Below are 22726 nucleotides of genomic sequence, written 5' to 3'. Positions count from 1 at the left end.
GCAGTAGGGTTGAGCAACATTTCCTTTGTTCGACGATGAGCAGCCGTTGGGCCTCGTATATGTGGCTAATTTACACACATCCTCAGTAAAGGGACCATGACGTGCTATCTGTTGTATGTGAGTACTGCCTGGCTGGTCCCTCCCTGCAGCCGAGTCTGGGTTGGTGGGCTAGGACTCTGTTGTGTGGACGACACGTTAGGGTGGGTGGGTGGGGCGCTTGAGTGGTCAGGAGACCTGAAATTTGAATATTCCCCGGATTCCTTTGACCTTCTCATGGTGCATTTAATCTCCAACCGTATTCACACGTGCATGTCAACGCTCCCTAAGGAGATACCAAACTCGTAAACCCCCCTAATGAAGAAGTCCGGTCCGGTCCGGCCTCGTAAGATTGCAAAATTGCCGAGATAACCAGTGCCCTCTGAAAGGAACACTCAACACTGTGGAGCGCTCTCTCGCCTGTGGTCTGGATTTCGACCGCGATGGATCCAGTGATTCTTGCTTTAATATTTCTACAAACTCTCTTGCATATGGACCCTAATCATCATGTTCGTTTTGTTCATCTTCTGTACCCAATGTGAAAAAAATCACTTGCCTACGTTTCTAATTTTGTAATGGATACAACCATGCCCAAAATGGAGGGTATTTGATATGGTTGTTTATACACAACTCGTATTTTATATACACGAATATGCTAAGTGTGCACACGAAGCCCGTTTGAAGGACCGGGAAGAACAGTTCCATATGGCGGCGAAGTCAGTTCTTTTCGAGGAGGCTTATTATTTGGATAACTGGGGTCCATCCATCCTGAGCCGACTGGCGGTCGGTCATAAGGACCGATCTGGCTGCACGACGGGCGACCGTTATGCTCATTTACATTCTTGGGAGGGGTGGGGTTAAGTTTCAGAGGGCCATAAAGGGTAAAGTTGTAATTTAAGTGAATATATAAATAGCGTTTAAGCAACCACCCACTAAACGCGCAAAAGGTGAAACCGCGTCGTTTCTCTCCGCCTTTCCCCCCTTCTTTCTTTTTCCTTTTTATCCCCTCTGCAATCTCCGGCGGTGTTGTGGAGAATCTCTTCCGGGGAGCGTAACCCTTCCGGCCGTCTTCTCAGTCTTACCCGCCCTGCCCCGACGATCCTCTTCACTGGGTCTCTCGCGCGTCGAGGCCATCCAGAAAAAGGGCGAATTGACGCGAGGAAATGAGGGATGTTCTCGTGGCTGGCGAAATTTGCGGCGGCCTGCATCCGGCCGGTCCTTCGCTACGCGCGTTCGAGCAAGGATGAGGAGGATCGCGGCGATGCGCTCCTGTGGTATCGGGACCTATGCCGGCACTCCGCGGGGGAGTTCTCTTTCGCGGTTGTCCAGGCGAACGAGTGTATCGAGGACCACAGCCAGGTTGAGACCGGCTCGGCAGGGACATTCGTCGGGGTATATGACGGGCACGGCGGCCCGGATGCCTCCCTCTTCATATCGGATCACTTATTCGCCCATCTAATGAGTGAGCACAATCTTTTCCCGTTTGCCTATATGATTAATCATTTGTTCTGCATGCTGTATTATTCATGGTTGTTCTATGTTTGATCAAGACTCTCATTAACTTTTTCATGCATTAACAAGATTTGGATACTTATCTGTTTCACGTTTGAAAGGATATCTTTCTTCTCCATCTTTAGATTGAGGAAAAGAGATTGAGATTTTAAGTCAAGCAAGATTATGCCAGTCGTAAGTAGCCCTGTAGGAGCCGGTGATCGCATCTTAGATTTGCAACATACAACCGTTCCAAAATGTCGTCATCAAGCCAAATAAAAATCTTGCTGGAGGGCGCCTGGCTTGGTTTTGCGATGATTCAAGCTTTGTCACGCTTTAACCAAGTGGCGAACTATAGAAGGCTAGGATGGCCTTTTTTTTTTTGGTTTCAGGTTGGTAGTGAAAAACGTAGCGGCATCAGGTGTGGGTGGCTTTCTATAGGTGTTGTTGACTTCCTTGGGACATGAATGTAGTAGCCTGCGTAAAACCTCGTATTAGTAAATTAGTAATTGACAACGTACTTTCTCTGGGACCCTTTTCTTGCCTGGAGATATATTATCTGCTTAGTCGAACGTGCTCCTGCATTCAAAATGCAGTTTCATGTGCAAATTTTTATTGTCTTCAAAGCGTAGGCCTTTTAGCTATTTATTCTGCTTCATATTTTTACAGTATCCTATTGGCATGAATCGGGACACTGATATTGCATTCCACCCAAGTTTCCTCTGTTGTGTGTTGCTGTCACCTGGGTAACCTTGGGTTGCATTCCTTAGAAATCTCTCCTTCTTCCTCCTTGGTTTTTTTGTCTTTTCATTATTGGCACTGCCTGGGCACCGAACTAGGTGCTGGCTAGGTCCTTTGGAGGTCCACTGCCTAGGCATGCCTAGTAAGATTGAAACTGATATGTATATAGTGTCCTTGATCATGTCTTTGTGTGTAGGAATTGTTTTTCTGTTGTAAAATAGGTTTACGGGTCTGGTTATTTGTCAAAATGTCTTATCTTCTTGGGGATGCAGTATTAGCAAGCACATATATTGTATTGGATTCAGAGTTGTCTTTAGTTGTTTGAAACTCTGAAATGTTAATATCTTTTACAAAGGATTGTTGCTAATTTCTGTGGCTCTGATTGTGACAGGAATTGCTCAGGAGAATGGTACAATAAGTGAACATGTTATTCGAAGTGCATTTTCTGCTACCGAAGCTGGATTTCTTACACATGTTCGCCAAAGCATGGAAATAAAACCATCAATTTCAACCACTGGATCTTGTTGTCTAGTTGGTCTTATATGGGATGGAACATTATATGTCGCAAATCTTGGTGATTCTCGGGCAGTTGTAGGTTGTTTAGGTAGATCTGGTAATATCATTGCTGAACAATTGACTAGAGACCACAATGCGAGCATGGAGGAAGTTAGACAAGAGCTAAGATCCTTGCATCCTGATGATTCACAGATTGTTGTTCTAAAGCATGGGGTGTGGCGCATCAAAGGCATCATTCAGGTTTGTTTTTTTCCCACTTTTATGCTTTGGATAATGATACCATGTGTTTGATGTTGTGGGAGTGGAGAATGTCTTCTATTTGCAGTTGGTTGAATGTGTGCCATGTTCACAGCATTTCTATTGTCCATACTCAGTTTTCATCCTGGTTTCTCAGCAGTTGAAAAATGGGGTTGATATCTAGCGTCATGAATTTTATCCTTGAATTCCTTCTTGGTCATAGTCAATTTCTTCTTAGATTTGTGACTGTGAGCTTATCTCTGTTCCATGATATGATGGTAAAATTTTCCTTATTCAATGTAAGGTTGGTATTATCGCCTGAAGTTTGAGCTTTTTTTAATCCATAAGCAAATCTAAGTCTTAGTGCTTGGTATCACATTTTTGGCTTGCTATGACTTCCGAGTTACAACCATGAATCAGGAGACCTGGTTCATGAGTGCCAATTCCATGCTTACATTCTAAAAGAGCACAATGCTTTTCAAAATGTAGCTTACAGTGTGAGTTGTTAAAATTTGAGAAATCTGATTGGTCATTGCAATTGCGAGTATGTGTCTGATTAGCCCTGTGGATTTTTGAGTCCAAGTCATGCGGTTTCCATTTGTTGGCACATCTCATATTCTATATGATTGTTTGTTGACATGAGACACGCCTTTCTCTGAACATGCAATTCTTGTCTATGCTTGCGTTTTCAATAGATTGTGTTGTGCATGGATATTTCAGCTTCTCATGTTCAGTGCCTCTCCCTTTTCTCCTATATAAGTACTTTCATTGTGCTATTAACAATGAAAAAATGCTTGGTTTTTGTGGCACTAACTTCTTCTCTGCTTGTACTTATTTGGAACCTTTTAGGTGTCAAGGTCTATTGGGGATGCATATCTTAAGAGGCCAGAGTTTATTATTGATCCATCAGTCTCTCGCTTCCGGCTTCCAGAGCCGCTCCGCCGGCCTGTATTGTCTGCTGAACCTTCCATTTTTACCCGGGCGATACGTTCTCAAGATAAATTTGTCATCTTTGCTTCTGATGGCCTCTGGGAACACTTGACCAATCAGGAAGCTGTTGAAATTGTGCAGGCATCCCCGCGAAAAGTAAGTAGACATGGTGCATGCTTTGATTCTCATCTTTTTCTGTCTTGTGGAAACTGTGTTGGTCAACAGTTGGTGAATTGATCTTTCTACTTTGTGGATATGGGTTCAATAAACTGGTGCTTGCCTGCAGCCATTTTTGCTCCTAGGTTTAGTTTGAACTCGTGAAATAGGACTAGCAAGCCTAAGATGAACACATATTCTTGTTAGCTAATAACGAATATCTTTACATATATTTAGCATTATAAAGTTCAGTATGCCACTTGGCTGAATAGATTTAGAGTTTTAAATCCTGTTTTATACTAGAAGAAGCACTTTTTTCAGCTTGGAGTTGTTCATTACCTTGTAGTTCACGGTGTCCTTTGTTTTGTTTTTGGTGCTTGAATGTGATAGGGAATTGCAAGGAAGCTTGTGAGAACAGCTTTGCAAATTGCGGCTAGAAAGAGGGAAATGAGGTATCCAGATTTAAAAAGGGTTGATAAAGGCATTCGGCGCTTCTTTCACGATGATATAACGGTGGTGGTGTTATTCATAGACCATGAGTTGCTTGGAAAAACTGTTGCCTTACCTGCTCTCTCGTTGAGAGGATTTATTGATACCGTTAGATCCTCAGATTTCTGTGTCATGGAAGGAATTAATAAGCATGACAATCATCTTTGAGAGCTTTAGAGAAGCTGATAGCTTACAAGGCTCCTTTTGCATGGTTTGTATCTATTCCATTCCTACTTTAATCTAAGGGATGCCCCCCATGTGCTCGTGTTCATCCTACTGCGTACTTTTGTTAATGATAGTCTTTACGTTTCATACCTTCCTTCTCTGTTGCTCATGGCTGTGCTTGTATCCACATCAATGTTTATGTGTGGGAGCAGGTGAAGGATTAGAACATTAACATTCGGAGCATGTCAAGCTTCATTATCTAACCTCCCTTGGAGTCCATTGCTGATGCTTGCCCTTCTTATCCGGGGCTTCTCTGGTTGCTTATGGTGATAAGAAGCTAGTAAATTAGGGTGTGCTTCCATTGTGGATAAGGAAACGACTAAGCAGGATATCTTAAATAACGTTTTTATTTAATTGAAAATAGTAGAGAAAACTTCAATCAAGAAATTGCAACAAAATGGGCATTTTTGAAAATATTAAAATTAATATGAAATAAATTGATTTAATATAAAAAAATTGTAGAACTCATGAAAAAAGTTTTGTTATTAAATTATCAATCACTCATCTAATCAATCAAGTAAATTATTCATTACAATCACAAACTTGCCCAAAAGTTTTAGGTATTTGGTATATAACATATAATTCACAAATTTAGATACAAAACTTTAAACTAGTTGAAAAACAATGTGTTCTATACTTCTATTTAATAAATTAATAGATATTTTGTTTATTAGAATAAAGCCAAGAAGACTAGCCGGATGAAGAGTTGTGGAAGAAACGAATGAAGGTATGACATCAATGAACACTTTTTTTGTGGATATAAAGCAAATGATTTTAATTAACTCAATGAGACTATAAAATGATCTCAAATACTGCATTTATAAATGAAAAATACAGATTTAAGAATTCTCAATAAGCGATATCATGAAAAAATTGTTTACCAAAGTAAAATTTGTTATTTATTTAGAAATATTAATATCAATGTTCAATATGCACATTTAATATGGAAAATGTATGAAAACCTTATGAAAAAATGGTTTATTGAAAAAACTAATTGTCTAATTAATTAAACAAATCATTTAGGATAATCATGCAACCTCAAAAAAAAATTTATTCAGTTGACTAATTGTTACTAGAAATCAACGGCCTCTGTCTGGCAGTAGCAGGTCATGTATCATCCCAGAAGTTTAGTCCCGTATCGAAGATTGTGAGGAATCTTCAAGGGCTTATAATGGGAGGCTACTAATGAGATGATTGTCCTGGTTCCTAGCCTTTTTAGGATTGGAACCGAAATTGCTAGGGGGCGGGTTGGGATCCGTCGAACCAGGGGCCCGAGCTCGGGAGTGGCTCGGGTTGTTATAATGGTATCAGAGCAGTTTCAACACTCGGACCTAAGGTCCCACACGCGCGGACGCGTGTGCCTTAAGGGGGGTGGATTGTAACACCCCAGAAGTTTAGTCCCGTATCGAAGATTGTGAGGAATCTTCAAGGGCTTATAATGGGAGGCTACTAATGAGATGATTGTCCTGGTTCCTAGCCTTTTTAGGATTGGAACCGAAATTGCTAGGGGGCGGGTTGGGATCCGTCGAACCAGGAGCTCGAGCCCGAGAGTGGGTCGGGTTGTTATAAGGCCTCAGATAGTGAATGCCCAGATCCCCTTTTTTTTTTGTTTTCACGTCTTTTTCCCCATTTTATTTTTTTTTTCAAATGAGTTTTTTTTTTTTCATTCTCATTTTCTCGCTGATACAGCGAACAAATCTTTCTTTTGTGCTCTCTCTCTCTCTCTCTCTTCTTTTTTTTTTTTTCTGGATCGAAGGGTTCTTTTACCACCTGGCAAGAGGGAAAATAGTAGGTTAGCCAAACGGAGATTCAAATTTCAGGGATTATTTTCCTCTTGGCAAAAAATGAAAGTTCTTCGGCCAGCCAATGGACATCCCTCGGTAAGAAGGATTTTTCTTTCTTTTTTTTTTGTGTGAGTTTTTTCCTTTTTCATTTTCGCTGATATCTTTCCTAATAGCAGCACAGGTAATATGATTCTTTTTCGCGTTCTCGCCGAACGAAAGCAGCTCAGCGGGCTTCTTCTTCTTCTTCTTGATTGAAGGTCGCAGGAGCTAAATCTGTCCAACCAAGAGCCTGGGGTTTTTCTTCCTCCCACTTTCTTTTCTCTTTGTATCAATGACTTTTTTTTCCTAAGAAGTCCTTCCCTGGCTGGCGATGAACTTTTGGCCGATGGTAATAAAGTTTCCTGTTCTTCTTTCCTTTTCTTGATCATTGATCAGAAACAAGCTCTGGGAAGCCGAACTGGCTGATAAAATGGCTCTGTATAATTTTTTGCAGATGCCTAGAGATTCATTTAGTGGAAACTTGGTACGCAGTCAGGGGGCTCTGTATAATTTTTTGCAGATGCCTAGAGATTCATTTAGTGGAAACTTGGTACGCAGTCAGGGGGTGGCTTTACCCTTGGGCTTTAAAAAAAACCATTGGTAATTAACGTCAGGCTTGGATGATCTCGCTGAGTCTTTAGTGGAACAAATGAAAGTTATTTTTAGGTGGTTAGAGTATTCTTGGACTAGATTAAGTCATGGGGCCATGATGTTTTCATCTTTAGGTCATGTGATGCTTTTCTCCAATACATGAATAACATGATGCTTTGGTGTGCAGCATCTGCAGCAATTGTAGGGGCAATGTGTTAGCTATTGCATCGTGGGCCCTTTCTGATTTTTATTTAGCAATGGCGGAGCATCATTAGCGTTTTTCTTATAATCTTTCAGTTGACTGGGGAGGCCGACGCCTTCCCCGCAGCCAACAGGCAACCCCGCCTCTCGCGTGCGCACCGGCAGATTGCCGCCCGCCGGCGAGGGGCGTGGAGGATGTCGACGGGAAGGAGGCGCCTGCACTCCTTCATGAAAGTAGTGTCGGGAAATCCACCCGACGCATAAAGGCGGTTGCTCGACTGCACAGAAAACGCAAGGAAAATAACTAATAAATACTCTGAAGAAAATGCCTATCACCTCTTTTTTTTTTGGGTTAAATGAGCTTCCCGATTGATCCCCTTCATTTGAAAAATTTTCTACGAAAGCCCAACAATAACAAATATATAAAAATCTGACATTATGCGGATAATAAAGTCTTAGCTTTGCTTGAACGTTTTCTGATAAAAGATTGATTCCTAAAATATTTTGCTTCTCCGACATGACGTGAAGTTCATTTGCATCATCACAACACAAATTTACAATGAACACCAGATCCAAAAATAAAAAATGACGTGAAGTGAAGTTCCTTTGACATGACGTGTAGTTCCTTTGCATCACATTTTTTCTTGAGCCGACAGCTTCAAGGCACACCAGGTCCTCCTCCATGGTGTCACAACAACAACGAAGAAAGTGAGAAGGAAATATGGAAGACCAGAGAGAGAAATGTTTAGAAAGACCTTCGGCAGCCTCAACCGACCGAAGATGTCTGCCTCATCATCATCGCCAACTTCGCATCAAGTTATCATAAGTAGATCCAGGCCATCCTTATGAAGGCCTTTCAGACCTACAGCAAAGTTCATTGATGGTGACAAGGCTATCACCTTTGAGGGTCTCCTCCATATATGGAGTAATGGAATGATGGTGCCTACAACATCGACTATGACTTTCAAATGACTTGCTAGTTGCTACTATTAGCTATGATTCGTGCCCAGGGAGGAGGCTCGATATCAGTTACTATTGTAGTGCCTTTTAAGCTAAAATTCAATATCCTAGCCTAGCGAACTTGCTCCCAACACCCGACAAGGCAATGAGCTTCATATGATCCCTCCTCATGAACTTCATGCATTACTGTACCTCTATTCTCTGATGCCATTTTTGCCTTGGTCCAGAGCTAGCATTGATGGTAAGTGAGCTGCTCCAACCACCTTTGCCCTGGTGATCGTGAATGAGCTTGCTCATCGTGAGACCTTGGTCTTATGCTTCATTGTAACATCCACAGCCATCGAAGGAGCATTAAAGGATACGGAATTGTTTAATATGTAGCTCCAAATGCACCTTGCAACTGGGCATTCAAAAAGTAAATGGCTCACCTCCACTACATGAGAATGACAGGTATATTAGGAAACCATGTAAAACCCAAGTTTGTAACTCAGCTAAGAGTTGAAAGACGTTTTGGGCAATGTATAGTGTGACGCATCCTGTTGGGTAGTTGTTGCTCATCCGAATGTTATTCCTCCAAGGATCAGACAGACCTTTCTTTGACTCTTAACATTATGCCAAATTTTATTTCTAGTAACAATGCATTAGGATTTGCCTCCCACAAGATTCTATCGGTATTAGTAGGAAGAGAGCCAAGCTTTACAAATAACATGGAGTACTCTTTGCCAGAGATCTCATGAAATAGAGGATCTGCAAACCATCAATCAGTCCAAACTAGGGCTGCTTCCATCTAACTTTTACTTTTAGCACCTTCCATGCTTGGATTGCTGCCCAGAAGTTCTCTTACCACCTTTGGCTGTCCAATGGACTGCATTAGCTCTTAAAAGGACCTCCACAAAAGAAGTGCATGTATTTGAAGGAAATTGACCCCATTTGCCGACCAAGCAAACGATCGAGGTCCCTCTCCTGGCCATTGAAGAAGATTGCAGTGATCATAAAGAGTCATGGACATTAGTACCATTTTTCCTATAATGTGGGAGCTTATCTTAAGATGAGCAACTGTTGCAGGCTTCAAGAAACATCTCAACAAAAATATGAAAGAGATGGGTGGTAAGAGGGTCGAGACTGGTGGTAAGAGGGTCTCCCTGGCGAAGGCCTCTTTTAGTATAGAACCACTCCCCTTTTTTGCCTTTAACCAACAAGGTGGTGGGTACAGCGGAGACGAATATCATCACTCTGTCTACCTAGTCCTTCACAAAAACCAGACGCATTAGCGCCTTCTTCAATAATCCCCATCTAATTCTGTCACAAGTCTTACTAAGGATCTTCACTGATTTCTCTTTGGATTCCTGACTCCAATAATATTGAGATGTCTCAAGTTCTGCACGCCATCTTCTGTCTACATCCATCAGTGGACATGATTCTATCTCCCTCTAACAATGCGGGAGCACTATCTTAGCATTTTCTGCTGCAATAGGCCACCCTTCTTGGTAACAGGCTATCCCTTAATCACAGACCTCCCCTTCTCTGATTTCACACAGGCAATCATAAGGTGGCCATTGGCTCGGATGGCATAAACTTCTTCAATGCAGTGGGGTTTGGTCAACCAGAAAAAATAAAACCGAAGTACATACTTGCCCAAAAACTTGCTAGTTCTAGCCTCAGAATTAAAGACAAGTGCTAAGTGAAGGCGGAAGACAATGTGTGTTGGATTGAGAGCTCTACCACAGGTCGACGACAATCAAGCCAACTATAATTGACGAAACATCTGTCAGTTTTTCTCAAAACTATTTCGGGATTAATGCCACTCTGCAAACAAGCTACCGGGGCAGGATTGACACATCCTTCAGATACGTACACTCCCAACATGTAAGACTGGGCAGTTTCAGTCTATTCCCAAGCATGATTCATCCAAACCGAGAAACAGATTCAGGGTTGTAATCTATACCACTTGATGACCTTCCACATACTTGGGAATGACAATACACTGCAATTGTGGAGATGGGTTGGGCAATCGCAAGGCAACATTAGACCAGAGCAAGCATGACTGAGGGGAAGCATGTCATGTAGGTGTTGCAAATGAACAAGCAACCATCAAAAGGCAAAGCTAGCAACTTGGAATCACTGCCTTTGATAATAAAAGCTGCCAAGGATAACTTTCTCCAATTCCTTCTACTTCCCTTATGCTGCACAGGTTGTATAGGTTCATCATTCTATGCAACTGAAGGTGCGGTAGTGCGAGATCCACCTAAAAAAGAAGTCCTGCATGTTCTCAATGGCTTCCTCTCCAGGTTCTAGACTCTTGTGCGGGTTGAATAAATAACCTTAATGGCTTATGATTAGGCAACCAAGGGAACAAGTCATCAATCCTGTAGTCTCATCTTCAGTTCCAGCTTCAATCCAGCAGCACGCATAGCTCAAGTGATTTTTACTCTCGCATGTCGTGAGCCTTCACACATCAAAGTGTTCTCTCAAAAAAGGGAAGTCCACTGTAAGACAGGATAAAAAAAAATTCCAAATGCCATCCACAACCTTATTTAAAAAGGAACACAGTGTCTGCCTCATGGATTTTTTTGAATCCTTGACTATCAAAGAAACAAAATCTCTCACACACACACAAAAAAAAAAAATCAAATTAATACGGCAGGCAAAACCACAAACCTTTCCACCAATGCCTGAGGTTAATGAAAAAAATTCAAAATCCTAAAAGGAAAATGAAACTGAACAATCTTGAACACTAAATAATGTTGGGAAATATTTACCTTGAAAAGACAACAGAAGTTACTTTTGGTATGCTTTTAAGAAAAAAATTTGATGCTATTTTCATGTTAATTAAAGTTCTTTAAAAGGATATTTTCCATAAAATCCAATGAAAATCGTGCATCAAATTTCAAATTTATAGCCAAAATCCACTACAAATGCTAATTGAGCACATGGAAGAGACAGATAAGAAAGATTGACAAAAAATTATGCACTCCTATTACCTTAAATGAAAACAAATCCAAAAAATTCACAAAATAATATTCAAGAGCGACGCTACTAACTTAATCACAAAAATGGAAAAGTAAATACTGTAACAACCCGACCCACTCCTGGACCCTCCTTATAAGTTCTTGAAAATCTCTCACAATCTTTAATACGAGACTAAACTTTAAGGGTGTCCCGCATGCGAGACCCTAGGTCCGAGTGTTGAAACTGTTTGGATACCACTGTAACAACGGACCACTTTTGGACTCGAGCCTTTATTTCGGCAGATCCCAACCCGCCCCTTAACAGTTTCGGCTCCAGCTTTAAAAAGTTTAAGAAGTAGGATAATTATCTCATTAATGACCCCCCTTATAAGTTCTTGAAATATCTCACAATACAACTTTTGGGGTGTTACAAATACTATGTTACAATACAACTTTTGGGGTGTTACAAATACTACAGAAAAGAACTTTGGTTGCTTTAAAGGACTAGCCTGTCTCGTATCTTTAATTTGTGCTCCAACTCCACACTGCTATGGATGCATTCGCCCTTTAATTTCTAAAAAAGCACCTATTCCTACCATCACCATCTCGAAACAAAATGAGAACAAAGCAAACGGATCGGATCTGGATCAGGTTTAGGTATTACCATATCTAACTATTAGATTGCTGCTTAATTTGACTCTAAATCCAACTGTATACGAAAAATGTAGAAAATTACAATGTCCCCGCTTCTGGCAGCGTTGCGAACTTCCGATGAAACTAAAAACTCTGATTTTGTTTTTGAGATTACGATCGAAAACAATTAGAAGCTCCAGCGGCGCCGATGTCTACCATTGCAAAGCCGTTTTTATCAGAAAAAATGCTGTACAGATAATTCGGCGGTTCCAAACTTTACTGACCATTCATTTTTTGGCTGTGCTGGCTCTGAATTCGACCTGATTTGAAATGCTTTCTGCCTCCCAAATCCATCGTCTCCTTCTAGGTTCAACTGTTTTAGAACATGATTCAGTGAATAAACTGCAATTTGAAAGTGATGCCCGCTAGTTGGCTGCAGTTGAGAGGAATTCGTTCAAAGAAGGCGCTTGGCCTCACTGCTAATGACAATGAATGCTGAAGGCACAGACGACTGCAGAATGGATGTGAATTAGTAGATAAGTACGTTTAACTAATGATGGGACCTGAAATGGCCTCAGATCCATACCATTTCTAGGGATATGATGAATACATGGTAGATGTCGACCAGGGACGAACGACTATCATCATGGATTTTGAATAATGACGTATCTGGTTCGTTGAGCCTAAGTACAGACAACATTGAGAAAGTCGGATCAACTTAAGAATGTGATTTGAATGATCACAGTGTCGTCTTTCTTGGGACACAAATGAGTTTCATCTTTGTTCATTATTTACGTTGACGTATGAGAATGTGAAAGGTAAAGGGACTACCTAACTCACGCGGTTAAAATCTAACGTTCCTCAAGGTTGAACATTTTGAACGTCTCTCTTTCTCTCAACATCTGCATGTTGATGTGAAAATTAATAGAACCCAGTTGCACGTCCACTTCTAGTAGTGTCCAACCTTTTAACCGGCCATTGAATATGGGGAGGGACCATGCACCAACTTGGGACTTTTTTAAAAAGTTTGCTGTACACAGTCCATCACACGAAGACTAAAATAGATTTGACGGGCACACCTAACCACACATACATAACTCTGGTTAACTCAGCTGATCATAAGTTAGTTAACCGTGGATTATCAAGAGAATCAGCCTCCATCATTTCTTTTTCAAAGGGAAAGTGCAAAAGTTGGGAGAAGAACACATAACTTGACACCCTTTTTTGTTTTTCATGATCATTAAACAAAACCTTATGAATATTACTAATGGCGTAGAAATCAAGCTTGTGAATCTGGTCGAAGATTGTAGTTCTAGGTACAGAAACATGATCATATGCATGCCATTAAGTTTCTGAAAGAAGTACAATAATACTTTTGGAATATCATTTAATGAAAAGTATGACAAGCTACCATCTTTCAAGCGTCAGGTCATTAAATGTTCCGATCGTAGTATAAACCAAGACACGTTGCTGCATCTGCTTCCAAGAAATATTGGGCAGAATCACAAAACTAGACAAATGAAAGGAAAAAACGAGCACCACATGTCGCCCATAACTTTGTACTATATATTAATACATCATCTCATGCTTCTGTACTGTAGTTAGCGATAAGGAACCAGAACTTCTTTCTGCAACCACCACGCTAAGAATGCGGCCCTTTCTTCTCTTTATCCTTTATGGTTTAGCCATTGGCATTGCCGCTGCTGCACCTTACGAGATCCCACCGAACTGCAAGTCCCTCGAGTGCCCTTCATATGATGTTGTGGACAGTCAGAATGAGTTTGAGATAAGGCACTACAGGAGCCCCGTGTGGATGTCTACCCAACCTATAAGGACTACCTCCTACACCGTAGGGTCCAACGAAGGTTTCACCACGTAAGTAAATCACATATTTCATGATCATGTTTGTGTTTTCTGCCCTATGATTTGATGCGCGGATAAGATTTATGTATGTCACAGAGGCAAGTGAACAGGCCATGGTTTATGCTTTGGAAAATGATAGCAGTTGTGCCATCACCTGAATAGGACTGGAGGGTTTGATCATTGCTTGCTAGTGGTCTCAGTTTGAACCTCGCTTGCCAGTGAACATGTTATTGTTCTTTATAATCGTACTATACTTCAAAACCTAAATCTAACAAAGCAGATATCCACTAATGCTAATTTCAGTGAGGATTGGATACAGGGAAAACTCAGTCCATTCACTCCCCACAGACATAATTCACACCCTGCATTCTTGGATTCTGGAAAAGTGGGTCTGAAATGTAGAAGATGAGTGTAGCTTCAGTTGTTATAGGGACCGCTTTCTGAGTTTCTTCTTTTAATCATTTCTTGGCAGACTCTTTTCCTACATTCAAGGGAACAATCAAGACAATGCTAGAATAGAGATGACGGCCCCTGTTCTGGTTGATGTTTCTCCATCCTCCTACGTGGTGAGCTTCTACGTCCCTCAGAAGTTCCAGGCTAGACCGCCATTGTCTGCTGAAGCCCATGCTGTGAGATGGCCGGGAAGCCGTTATGCCGCCGTTCGGCGATTCGGAGGCTTCATGAACGATGCGAACATTGCCGTTGAAGCAGATGCATTGAAGAAGGGCCTACAGGGCACCCGGTGGGCGTTTGTTGCTCCTGGGAGCCCCGCAACTTACACAGTTGCTGGGTATAACTCTCCTTTTGAGTTTGACAACAGAGTCAATGAAGTGATGTTTATATTTGAGCGCGAGTAATGATAAATTGAGCAGCTAAATTCTAGCTTGCTACGCGTTTACTAGTTCAGTATATGGTCTGAAAGTCAGATGTGTAAAGGTCTGGTGTCTACCATGCCAAAGTAGTTTTTGTCGTGTCTCTTCTTTTCCACTAATGTACTTCCATGTTCTTAGGCATTTTATCAATCCATAATTTCATAAGATGTAGCAGCTGATCTGTTGAATTGGAGGCTCAATGATCAAATATTGATACCAATTGTCCAGACTGCAGATATCCCCGTCTTATCTCATGCAAAGCCTAAGCAAACTTAAATTTATGAAGCAGAGCTACCCAGAACTCCAGTAACAACCATAAGAAAATACATTTCTTGGAAAACAGTTTCTCAAATGGAAAGGAGAAAGTTGTTTCGGAGGCCAAAGCCAGGTTATATGTGATGTGACAGCAAATTGCATAGCTTGTCCTCCTGCCTGTATGCCTACAGATAATCCACACATTGGTGTATAGAGCTGCGGGCAGAGTTTTTGCCTGCCTAACTTACTGTACCAGGTTTTTTTTTGTTTTCAACTGATCACAACAATGGGGAATGTCAGATTTTATCGAGAGTAATCTGGTTACCGGATTCTTGATCCCCTCCATCAACTCGAAACTTAATTTCAAGTCGAAGTCCCAAAATCGGGTGGAGGGAATCTCTTATTGTTCAAGTATCATTCATCATGTAATGAGGTCTCTAGCACCAACCATGTCATCCATCACTCAGTTGCCTGCTGTTGCTCTTATCTTTGTTGAGCAGCTTGAAAACCCAGCGTGCACCTCCCCATCTCTTTCCCCCACAAAGTGGACAGACTAGACTGTGCACCTTTTATAGTTCACGCAGCCATGCATGTGCAGTACAGGTTGTACCCAAGAAGAAAATGGTAAAACTGTGGATGAGGTACATACATAGTGTAGATGGATTTTCCAGTCAGTGCCTCATCTCAAAGAACACGGCCTCTGCATCATCCCCGGCCATTCATTTTAAGTGTTTTAGATGATGGTCATCCGAAACATCAACAAAATCTTTTCGTGGAACTCATTAATGAGATAGAATTCTAATCATAAGTGATGGTTGCACTTGAGCCAATGGCACTATGATTGTTGATGACCTAGTCACACCCTTTAGGCCCCATGGCCGGAGAAGGACATTGAATAAGGGGATTCCATTTTCAAGGATCTGTGTTCTCTCGATCAAATCTATTTCTATCAGTTTGTTGTGTACTAGAGGAGATCGAACCACTGGTCGGTCGAGTATCAATTAGAGGGTGTTCGATAAGATAAACATTGTAGTTTTAAAACACAGATTCCAAAAGCGCTATATTCTTATTTTAGAAAACATAATGTCATTATAGAAGTAATTTCTATGTCCAACAATCGAACATTGGATACAACAAGTTCATGTTTTGTGGAACAAAAATATGGTGTTCTTCAAATAAATGTGTTATAAGAATATGTGTTCCAACAATACTATTTTTCTTACAAATCTCCCTTTCGCCTATTACCTTTATACATGGCTGTTCTCTTAGACGATCAAAATCTGCTCGATCGCTCCAAAGTCGATCTAACTCTCACCATGCATAATGGAAGAAAGTTATGCTCCAAAATAGAGTGCAATCCTCATTCTTGCGCTTCACGCTATAAAAGCTCGCGACCAAGAAGAACGAGACTCCGATTAGCTGGTGGCCTGGTGAGCCGAAAGACTTCCAGTTCAAGGAGGTCATACCTTGTCTTATACTTGGAGTAGACGACAAGGAAACTTTTTCTGGAAGTAAAAATGGGATGAAGGGGCGCACAGGCCTTTTTTTTACAACTACTCCGAATTACAATGATAGGAACATTAGGTGATTTCTTCCATTGTTGAAAATTATAACGATGTAACGAGTATAGAGAAGAACTAGTAAAAGATAAAAACATTGCTTCTTAAGATTAACACGGATTATTTTCTTAATCGGTCTTCGAGTACTAAATTCTACTATTTAGTGCAATATATATATATAACTAAAGAATCTCTTTCAATAATCGTTCAAGATGGTTTGATTTTTTTTAATTTCCTTAGTTCTCTTTGACAATTTCAGAATCGTTGGTGGCTATTTCATTTCTTGACAAGTCACAGTTTTGAATCGGACCAGACCTCCTAAACTATCATGTCTATAAGCCTTTTGTCTTGAATACATTTGTTCATTTTACTTTCGTCTCCTTTATGATTATCGTGTCAACCACGTAAGAGAAAATGAAAAGTTCTAAAGATAGGCAAGCCGGTCCGCACCAAATTGATATGACTGGGCGCGAGTTCTTTAGGAAATCAATCTTTAGAACCAATATTTAGTAACACAAAAATCAGAATTGCTTATTAAGGATGCTTTATGAAGAGATATATGTGTTTGGGCAGACATCATTCTTTTCGATGCCGAAGAAAAATATCATTTTTTTGGGCCCTGCATGTTGGATAGGCAGTTCACCTGTAGAATGCGGAGCCACATGTGGGCTTGTACGAAGTGGTCTTCCTCAGCCTATGGGGAAAGGTTCTTCATTGCTCGAGCTTTTCCGCTTAAACAGGCAAAAGAGCACTTGCTTTAACTTGTGATTCACCAAAGTTCACATACTTTTGTCGTGACAATAAATAAATAAATAAATAAATAAATAAATATATTATATATTAAAAAATCATATATGTGATTCTCAACTTGTAGACAAAAAGAAAGGTGCGAAAGTGAAAGGCGAATCTTACTTTTTTATTGAAGGAAATAGGCTTGAATCGATTCTAAGCGTGCCAAAGCTCCAGCCAAGGACATCGCCGTGGAAGCCACAGCAGTTTTTCCTCTCTAGGCAAGGCTAAGCTCGAGCTGCCTTAGGTTAGATCTTTTGTTGTTCAACTTTGTGAAATGATGACAAATTTCATAAATTTTGGCAAATGGTTGAACACTTGACTTCTAAAAATTATATTCCTTGGTTAAAAAAATATTTTAAGTTGGTAGTTTTCTCGTAATGTTGCCTGCGTAAATATTTTTGGTCAGTAAAGAAAAACATGACGCGAGTAGATTTAGAAAACATATGTAATTCCAATGTTTCTTGATTTTATTTTGTAAAAAGTTGGCATGCGTGACAATCTTGGAACTTTTGTATGCCAAATAAATTATGACAACCTGATTCAAAATTGATAGCGTCCGATACGCGAAATCTCAACTTTGTGCTAAAAAGATGTGAATTAAAACGGATAAACGGAGAAGATCATCGGACACTTGATATTTATCATTAGGTTCGTTTCACCGGGAAAGGAGGTACTCAATTTTTTTTTTTAAAAAGACTGGGAATCCAAAGGTTGACACTTTATATTTATAAATAACTCACGTTAAAATAGAATTCAAATTTATAAAAACAAACGAATCGAGGCATGTTAAATTAGAATTTAAATTTATAAAAACAAAGAATAGAGGCATCCTAATTATATATCATCCTATCCAATTTCTGTTTTCAGTTCCTATCTCTTAGAAATTATAATTATCCGAAACTTTGTAAAGGGAATCCATATCTCCAAGAAAGAAGTTCCGGAATCCCAACGGAACTAGGTCACCGTTTCTTCAAATCTCAAAAACGCCCTCAATTTTTCCTGTCCCGACGGCATGTTCTCATAAGAAGGGCATGTCATTTCATGCAAATGAAGGGGCATCCGTGAGAACCGGGGGGCAATCCACTCCCACTGCGTTTAGGGGAAGAATCGGGGCAATTTTTTAACGCCTCAGGGGCTTCATTGTAATTTAAGTAGCGCGAAGAAAAAATGGTATTTATTCCTCAAATGCCGTGGGTGAAACCGTCTTTTCGCTTGCAGACGATTTCCGCTCAGACGAACGCAACTCCCGCGTTCCCTATAATTACCGTAACGCCATTTCCGTAAAGACTTAATTGTCCTCAAGAAGAATTTCGTTCTCACCAAAAGTCAAAGGTCCACGTTTACTGGGCTCGATGAGAGATATTGGCATATTTCTTGTGGCAGAAGTCCCCCTATTTCTTTATTTAAAAAAAAAAATGTGAAACGTGTTCGTGATATAATAAAAAATACAAGGAACTTTACTAAGTTATGGGGTAACGAGGTTTGGAACTTAGCCAAATCCGTTTATGGAAAACGTCTCGAGTCCACTTGGGTGAGAAACGTAGTCCTAGCGGAACCAAGTCTTGGTTGGACTCGATCCGTGCACTGAAAAGGAATAAAAGAAATTATGGAACCCTTTTCTGGAAGCCCCTTCGCCGTGGGGGGAGAGTGCCTAGAGAGCGGTGGCATTTTCGTAGAATAAACCAATGTGAATGGCAATCTGAAATTGCCCCGGCTCAAAATGTCCATAGCACTACGGAACAAGGGAAACCTTGGCAACGGAAGATCTGGACCGTCGAAAACATTTGCCCCTTCGATCTGACCGTTCGCATGCCAGTCCGTGGCCTATATAAGCCCTCCCTCGCCAGTCGCTTCTCCTGACTTTCTTCCTGAGCCGTTCTCGTTTTCCTTTCCTGGTGGCTAAGTCTGACGACATCGTCCCCGCTCTTTTCTTTTCTTCTTCCTTATTCCATCTTTCCCCTTTCTCTCTCTCTTGCTGGTTCTGTGAGCCCTAGTTTCTTACCGTTACTGATCTCACCAGCGGGTTGATTTCGTCGGAAACGGAACTTCGCAGGGCTCGGGATCCATTCTCGAAACCCTAGATTTCTCCAGAACTCTCTCTCTCTCTCTCTCATAGTTTGGTAGGGTTTTCGTCTTTTCGATCATCGTTTTCCGTAGGACTTTTCTTGCTGGTTTCTTAGGGAAGTGTAGTTCAGAGAAGAGGGTTTTGATAGATTCCGCTTTCAGCGCAGCACGTCGTTTCTTTTTGAGATTGGGGATCGTACATTGAGGGATTCAGGTAACGGATTCGGTTGGTTTGTGTTGGGGAGGAGTTCGGCGACGGGGAATTCTGTTTTGCTGTGTTCGCTTTGGTTCTTGAAGCTCAAGGATGAACGATAAGGGCCAGATGATGAATCGAACCTATGGAGGGTGGCACGGCGGAGGTAGCAGTGGGACGAGCGTGGCTGGTGGGTATCCACAGTCTGGCCGTGCAGGATGGAAGTCGAAGAAGATGGATATGCGGCGGAAGGGGAGCGAGGGTGCGCCAGCAGCACAACAACAGGGTGTTGTCGGTTACAACCCGCCGAGGCTTCAGGAATTGCAGACTCAGAACAGGCTGAAAGCACGGCGATTCTACCCGAAGCGGAAGTTCCACAGGTTTGCGCCCTATGCGCCACGGAATACGACGTCTTTTATCATCCGTGCGAAGAAGTCCGGGGGAATTGCCTCTCTGGTCTCTCCCTGCCCGGTCACTCCCGCTATCTTGCCAACCCCTGTTATTTCGCCCTCAAGAGAGGGTTTGATCGACATGGCGAAGGAGGAGTGGGGCGTCGATGGGTATGGTTCCATGAACGGATTAATTCGTCTGCGATCGCCAGGAAACGAGGAAAATCGGGATGAGACGGGAACATCGAGTGACAGCGAGAGTGATGTGGAGGAGCACGTGGAGGTGGAGCGGAGGCTGGACCACGATCTAAGCCGGTTTGAGATGATCTACCCTTCTGGTTTTGGCGGTGACGATGAGTCGAGATATGAGAATCTGTTGGAGAGCAAAGTGGATGATCAGGACGCGCTCATTGCACAGTTGGAGGAGGAGAATCTGACACTCAAGGAGCGTATGTTTCTGATGGAGCAGGAGATTGTGGAATTGAGACGGAGGCTGAGGATGCTGGAGGCTGATCGAGTCGAGGCGAATAATGAAGAAGTATCTGGAAATGAAGGTGGCGGCGATATTTCTTCAGAACAAAGCGTCGGGGACGGAGAGCCCGAGGTTGTCTCGTGTGCTGACGTAGATGAGGTGATATCGCGGTCCGAGCTGGATGTGCCCCATATGGAGGCATCGCAAGCAGAGGCTGAGAAATCGCGTGCAGAGCAGGATGACAGATCAACAGCCGAGCCGGAGGCTGAGACTCTGGCGTTGGAAGTTGAAGCAGAGAGGACAACAAAGGCTGATATGGAGGTCGCACCATCCTGTGCATGTGAGTAAATTCCTAATGATGATGATGATGGATCTATAAGATTTTGTACAGATGTTCAGAGGAACAGGAAAACTATCCGTTTCAATTTCTTCCTTTCGTTTTGCTGCCTTTCTTCACTTTTTTCTTTTGAAATTTCAAAATCTGGTAGGAGTTTGTAGTCCAAATATGGTACTGTCCTGTGGGTTATATTTCCGCGATATTGATGGACCGGTATATGTTGCTTTTAATGGTTCTTACTTTTTACTGCTATATAAGCCATATGTTAGTAATTTGTTATTAGAATTTGTGTTCGTTCGAAGGACGATGGAGGCGAGATCAGCGGAAGGGAAGGATCATGGTAGGGCGCAAAAGATAGCATGCATGATTCGTTTCTTCTCCTGCAATTTCTGGGTTTTTGTTATCAGAAGGTGATTTGTAGGCGACAGGTTTAGAGCTCGTGTGTGAAGCCGAGTTCTCTTCAGGGAAAGGAGGGTTTTGGTGCAGGTATTGAGGAGTAGATTTTCCACTCCTCTTTTCCTCATATTTGGAGGAATTTTGTGTTTGCGAGGATAACAAAACTGTTCTTTATCTTTCTTGGAAGCTGTGGGATTGCTCCTGCTTCTCCGGCATGATTCTGCCCCTCGGAGTCGTAGTGGCCGTTGGTTCGTGTATCCATCGGAACCCGGGGATCTGCCTGAGCAGATCTGAGGTACAGATTCACATTGTAAGCTCTGTGCTTGTTATATTTAGAATTTTCTGCTTTGTTGTCACCAATCTTGCTTTCCAGTTTTCTAGCGAAGGGAGCTATAATTATCCGCCTGCTCAGCCGGTTAGTGGTGGCATCCGACCCTATGCTTAACGAAGTTCTCATCATGAGCTCAGGTCGGAGCAGTCTATGGCGGATCCAATGTGACGATGTGGAACTTCAATCAGCTGGCTGTATCATCCATCGTCTGTGTCTCCGTGACGCTCCCTCATCCTGAACCGACCTAGTTTCCGAGTGGAAGGGTCGGGAACCCCTTGGTCCTCTATTTGCTGGGTTCACGATGAGGGTCGGACATACTCTGCCGGTGGCAGCGTTCTGATTGAAGCCATATCTGCATTTTTTGTTTTCGGGCAACTGTTGGAAGAGCCGGAGCCCACGGTCGGAGAGGTTCGTGTGGCCTCGGCTTTAACTAATTTTGTTTCTACAAACTGGCCCCCAGTCGCTTCTTGAGATCTGATCCATGTCTCGTCACTTTGTCACCCAAGTTTTCTCCCTCGGTGGGAACGTTTGTTCTCGTACAAGCCACATGCTTGAACTTGGAGAAGATCCAAAAGAACGTACGCTTCCAATGTGGACGTCGGTGGCAGGTCCGCCTACCCGCGGGTCGCCCATCGACAACCATGAGTTCATGAATTCTAGACCTCCTCCGACTTTGTTTTTAATTTGATGCGAATCTTATCCCTTTGGCGGATATGCCATATAAGTAACCGTCTTTTTAGGTTATAAACAACCATGGGTTAGCCAGAAATCTAAATGTGTTAGCCAGCAATCTAATTGCTCTCCACTGCTGTGTGCGTTCGATTACATTGACGCATTGTCATTATTCGGACTGGTTTATGTACAAAACTAATAGTTGTTATACGAACTCAGCTGGTATCCAACTCCGGGCTGGATGGCACGTAATGGGTACAGGTAGGCAGAAAAAGATCGAACACCTAGATGAAATATCAGGCGATGGGACGACCTCAAATAAAATCTGACCCTTGCTATTCATGGCTTTGTTGTGCGGTGAGGTAATTAATGATGTGGCAATACTTTTTATCGGTAAAACGTATTATGCAAGTAGCACTATCTAATCTAACATATATGGTGAATATAGCCTCGAGTAATATAGCTTCGAGTCGGGGGAGGTGAGGGGGCAGGTGGTGGCGCGGTTGATAGGTAGGTAGTCAGTAACTTCCCAAGACCCAAAGCTAGCCATCTAC

The 22726-nt window shown here is 42.0% G+C and overlaps 3 protein-coding genes across 6 annotated transcripts; all 3 read left to right on the top strand.

Annotated features, from left to right (window-relative positions):
- The first annotated feature begins 961 nt into the window (after positions 1–961).
- On the top strand, positions 962–4910 carry LOC116261089 (probable protein phosphatase 2C 25). Its single transcript, XM_031639697.2, has 4 exons — positions 962–1498; positions 2660–3024; positions 3871–4107; positions 4498–4910. Exons 1-4 carry the CDS (start codon positions 1207–1209, stop codon positions 4762–4764), a joined length of 1161 nt encoding a protein of 386 aa, XP_031495557.1. The 5' UTR covers positions 962–1206; the 3' UTR covers positions 4765–4910.
- An 8667-nt stretch (positions 4911–13577) lies between these two features.
- On the top strand, positions 13578–14883 carry LOC116260947 (uncharacterized). Its single transcript, XM_031639493.2, has 2 exons — positions 13578–13852; positions 14313–14883. Exons 1-2 carry the CDS (start codon positions 13626–13628, stop codon positions 14695–14697), a joined length of 612 nt encoding a protein of 203 aa, XP_031495353.1. The 5' UTR covers positions 13578–13625; the 3' UTR covers positions 14698–14883.
- A 4299-nt stretch (positions 14884–19182) lies between these two features.
- LOC116260799 (uncharacterized) lies at positions 19183–22402 on the top strand. Of its 4 annotated transcripts, XR_004174173.2 has the most exons (4): positions 19183–20776; positions 21057–21259; positions 21357–21464; positions 21543–22402. XR_004174173.2 is itself a non-coding variant. In XM_031639299.2 (2 exons), coding segments are annotated over exons 1-2 (1092 nt in total). In that variant the 5' UTR covers positions 19183–19686; the 3' UTR covers positions 21059–22402. The 4 variants fall into 4 exon arrangements, 1 of the variants encoding a protein (XP_031495159.1); XR_004174172.2 differs by having other exon boundaries at positions 21076–21464; XR_004174171.2 differs by having other exon boundaries at positions 21057–21464.
- The last annotated feature ends 324 nt before the right edge of the window (positions 22403–22726 follow it).

This window comes from Nymphaea colorata, chromosome 9, assembly GCF_008831285.2.
Source record: "Nymphaea colorata isolate Beijing-Zhang1983 chromosome 9, ASM883128v2, whole genome shotgun sequence".
Lineage (NCBI taxonomy): Eukaryota > Viridiplantae > Streptophyta > Magnoliopsida > Nymphaeales > Nymphaeaceae > Nymphaea > Nymphaea colorata.
Note: the sequence above shows the minus strand (reverse complement) of the source record. Positions and strands in the feature narration are given on the sequence as shown.

Coding starts and splice junctions, on each gene's coding strand:
- LOC116261089 (XM_031639697.2), top strand. CDS start 1,207: ATGTTCTCGTGGCTGGCGAAATTTGCGGCGGCCTGCATCCGGCCGGTC. Junction 1,499..2,659: donor CTTATTCGCCCATCTAATGA/GTGAGCACAATC, acceptor TGATTGTGACAG/GAATTGCTCAGGAGAATGGT. Junction 4,108..4,497: donor TGCAGGCATCCCCGCGAAAA/GTAAGTAGACAT, acceptor TGAATGTGATAG/GGAATTGCAAGGAAGCTTGT.
- LOC116260947 (XM_031639493.2), top strand. CDS start 13,626: ATGCGGCCCTTTCTTCTCTTTATCCTTTATGGTTTAGCCATTGGCATT. Junction 13,853..14,312: donor TCCAACGAAGGTTTCACCAC/GTAAGTAAATCA, acceptor ATTTCTTGGCAG/ACTCTTTTCCTACATTCAAG.
- LOC116260799 (XM_031639299.2), top strand. CDS start 19,687: ATGAACGATAAGGGCCAGATGATGAATCGAACCTATGGAGGGTGGCAC.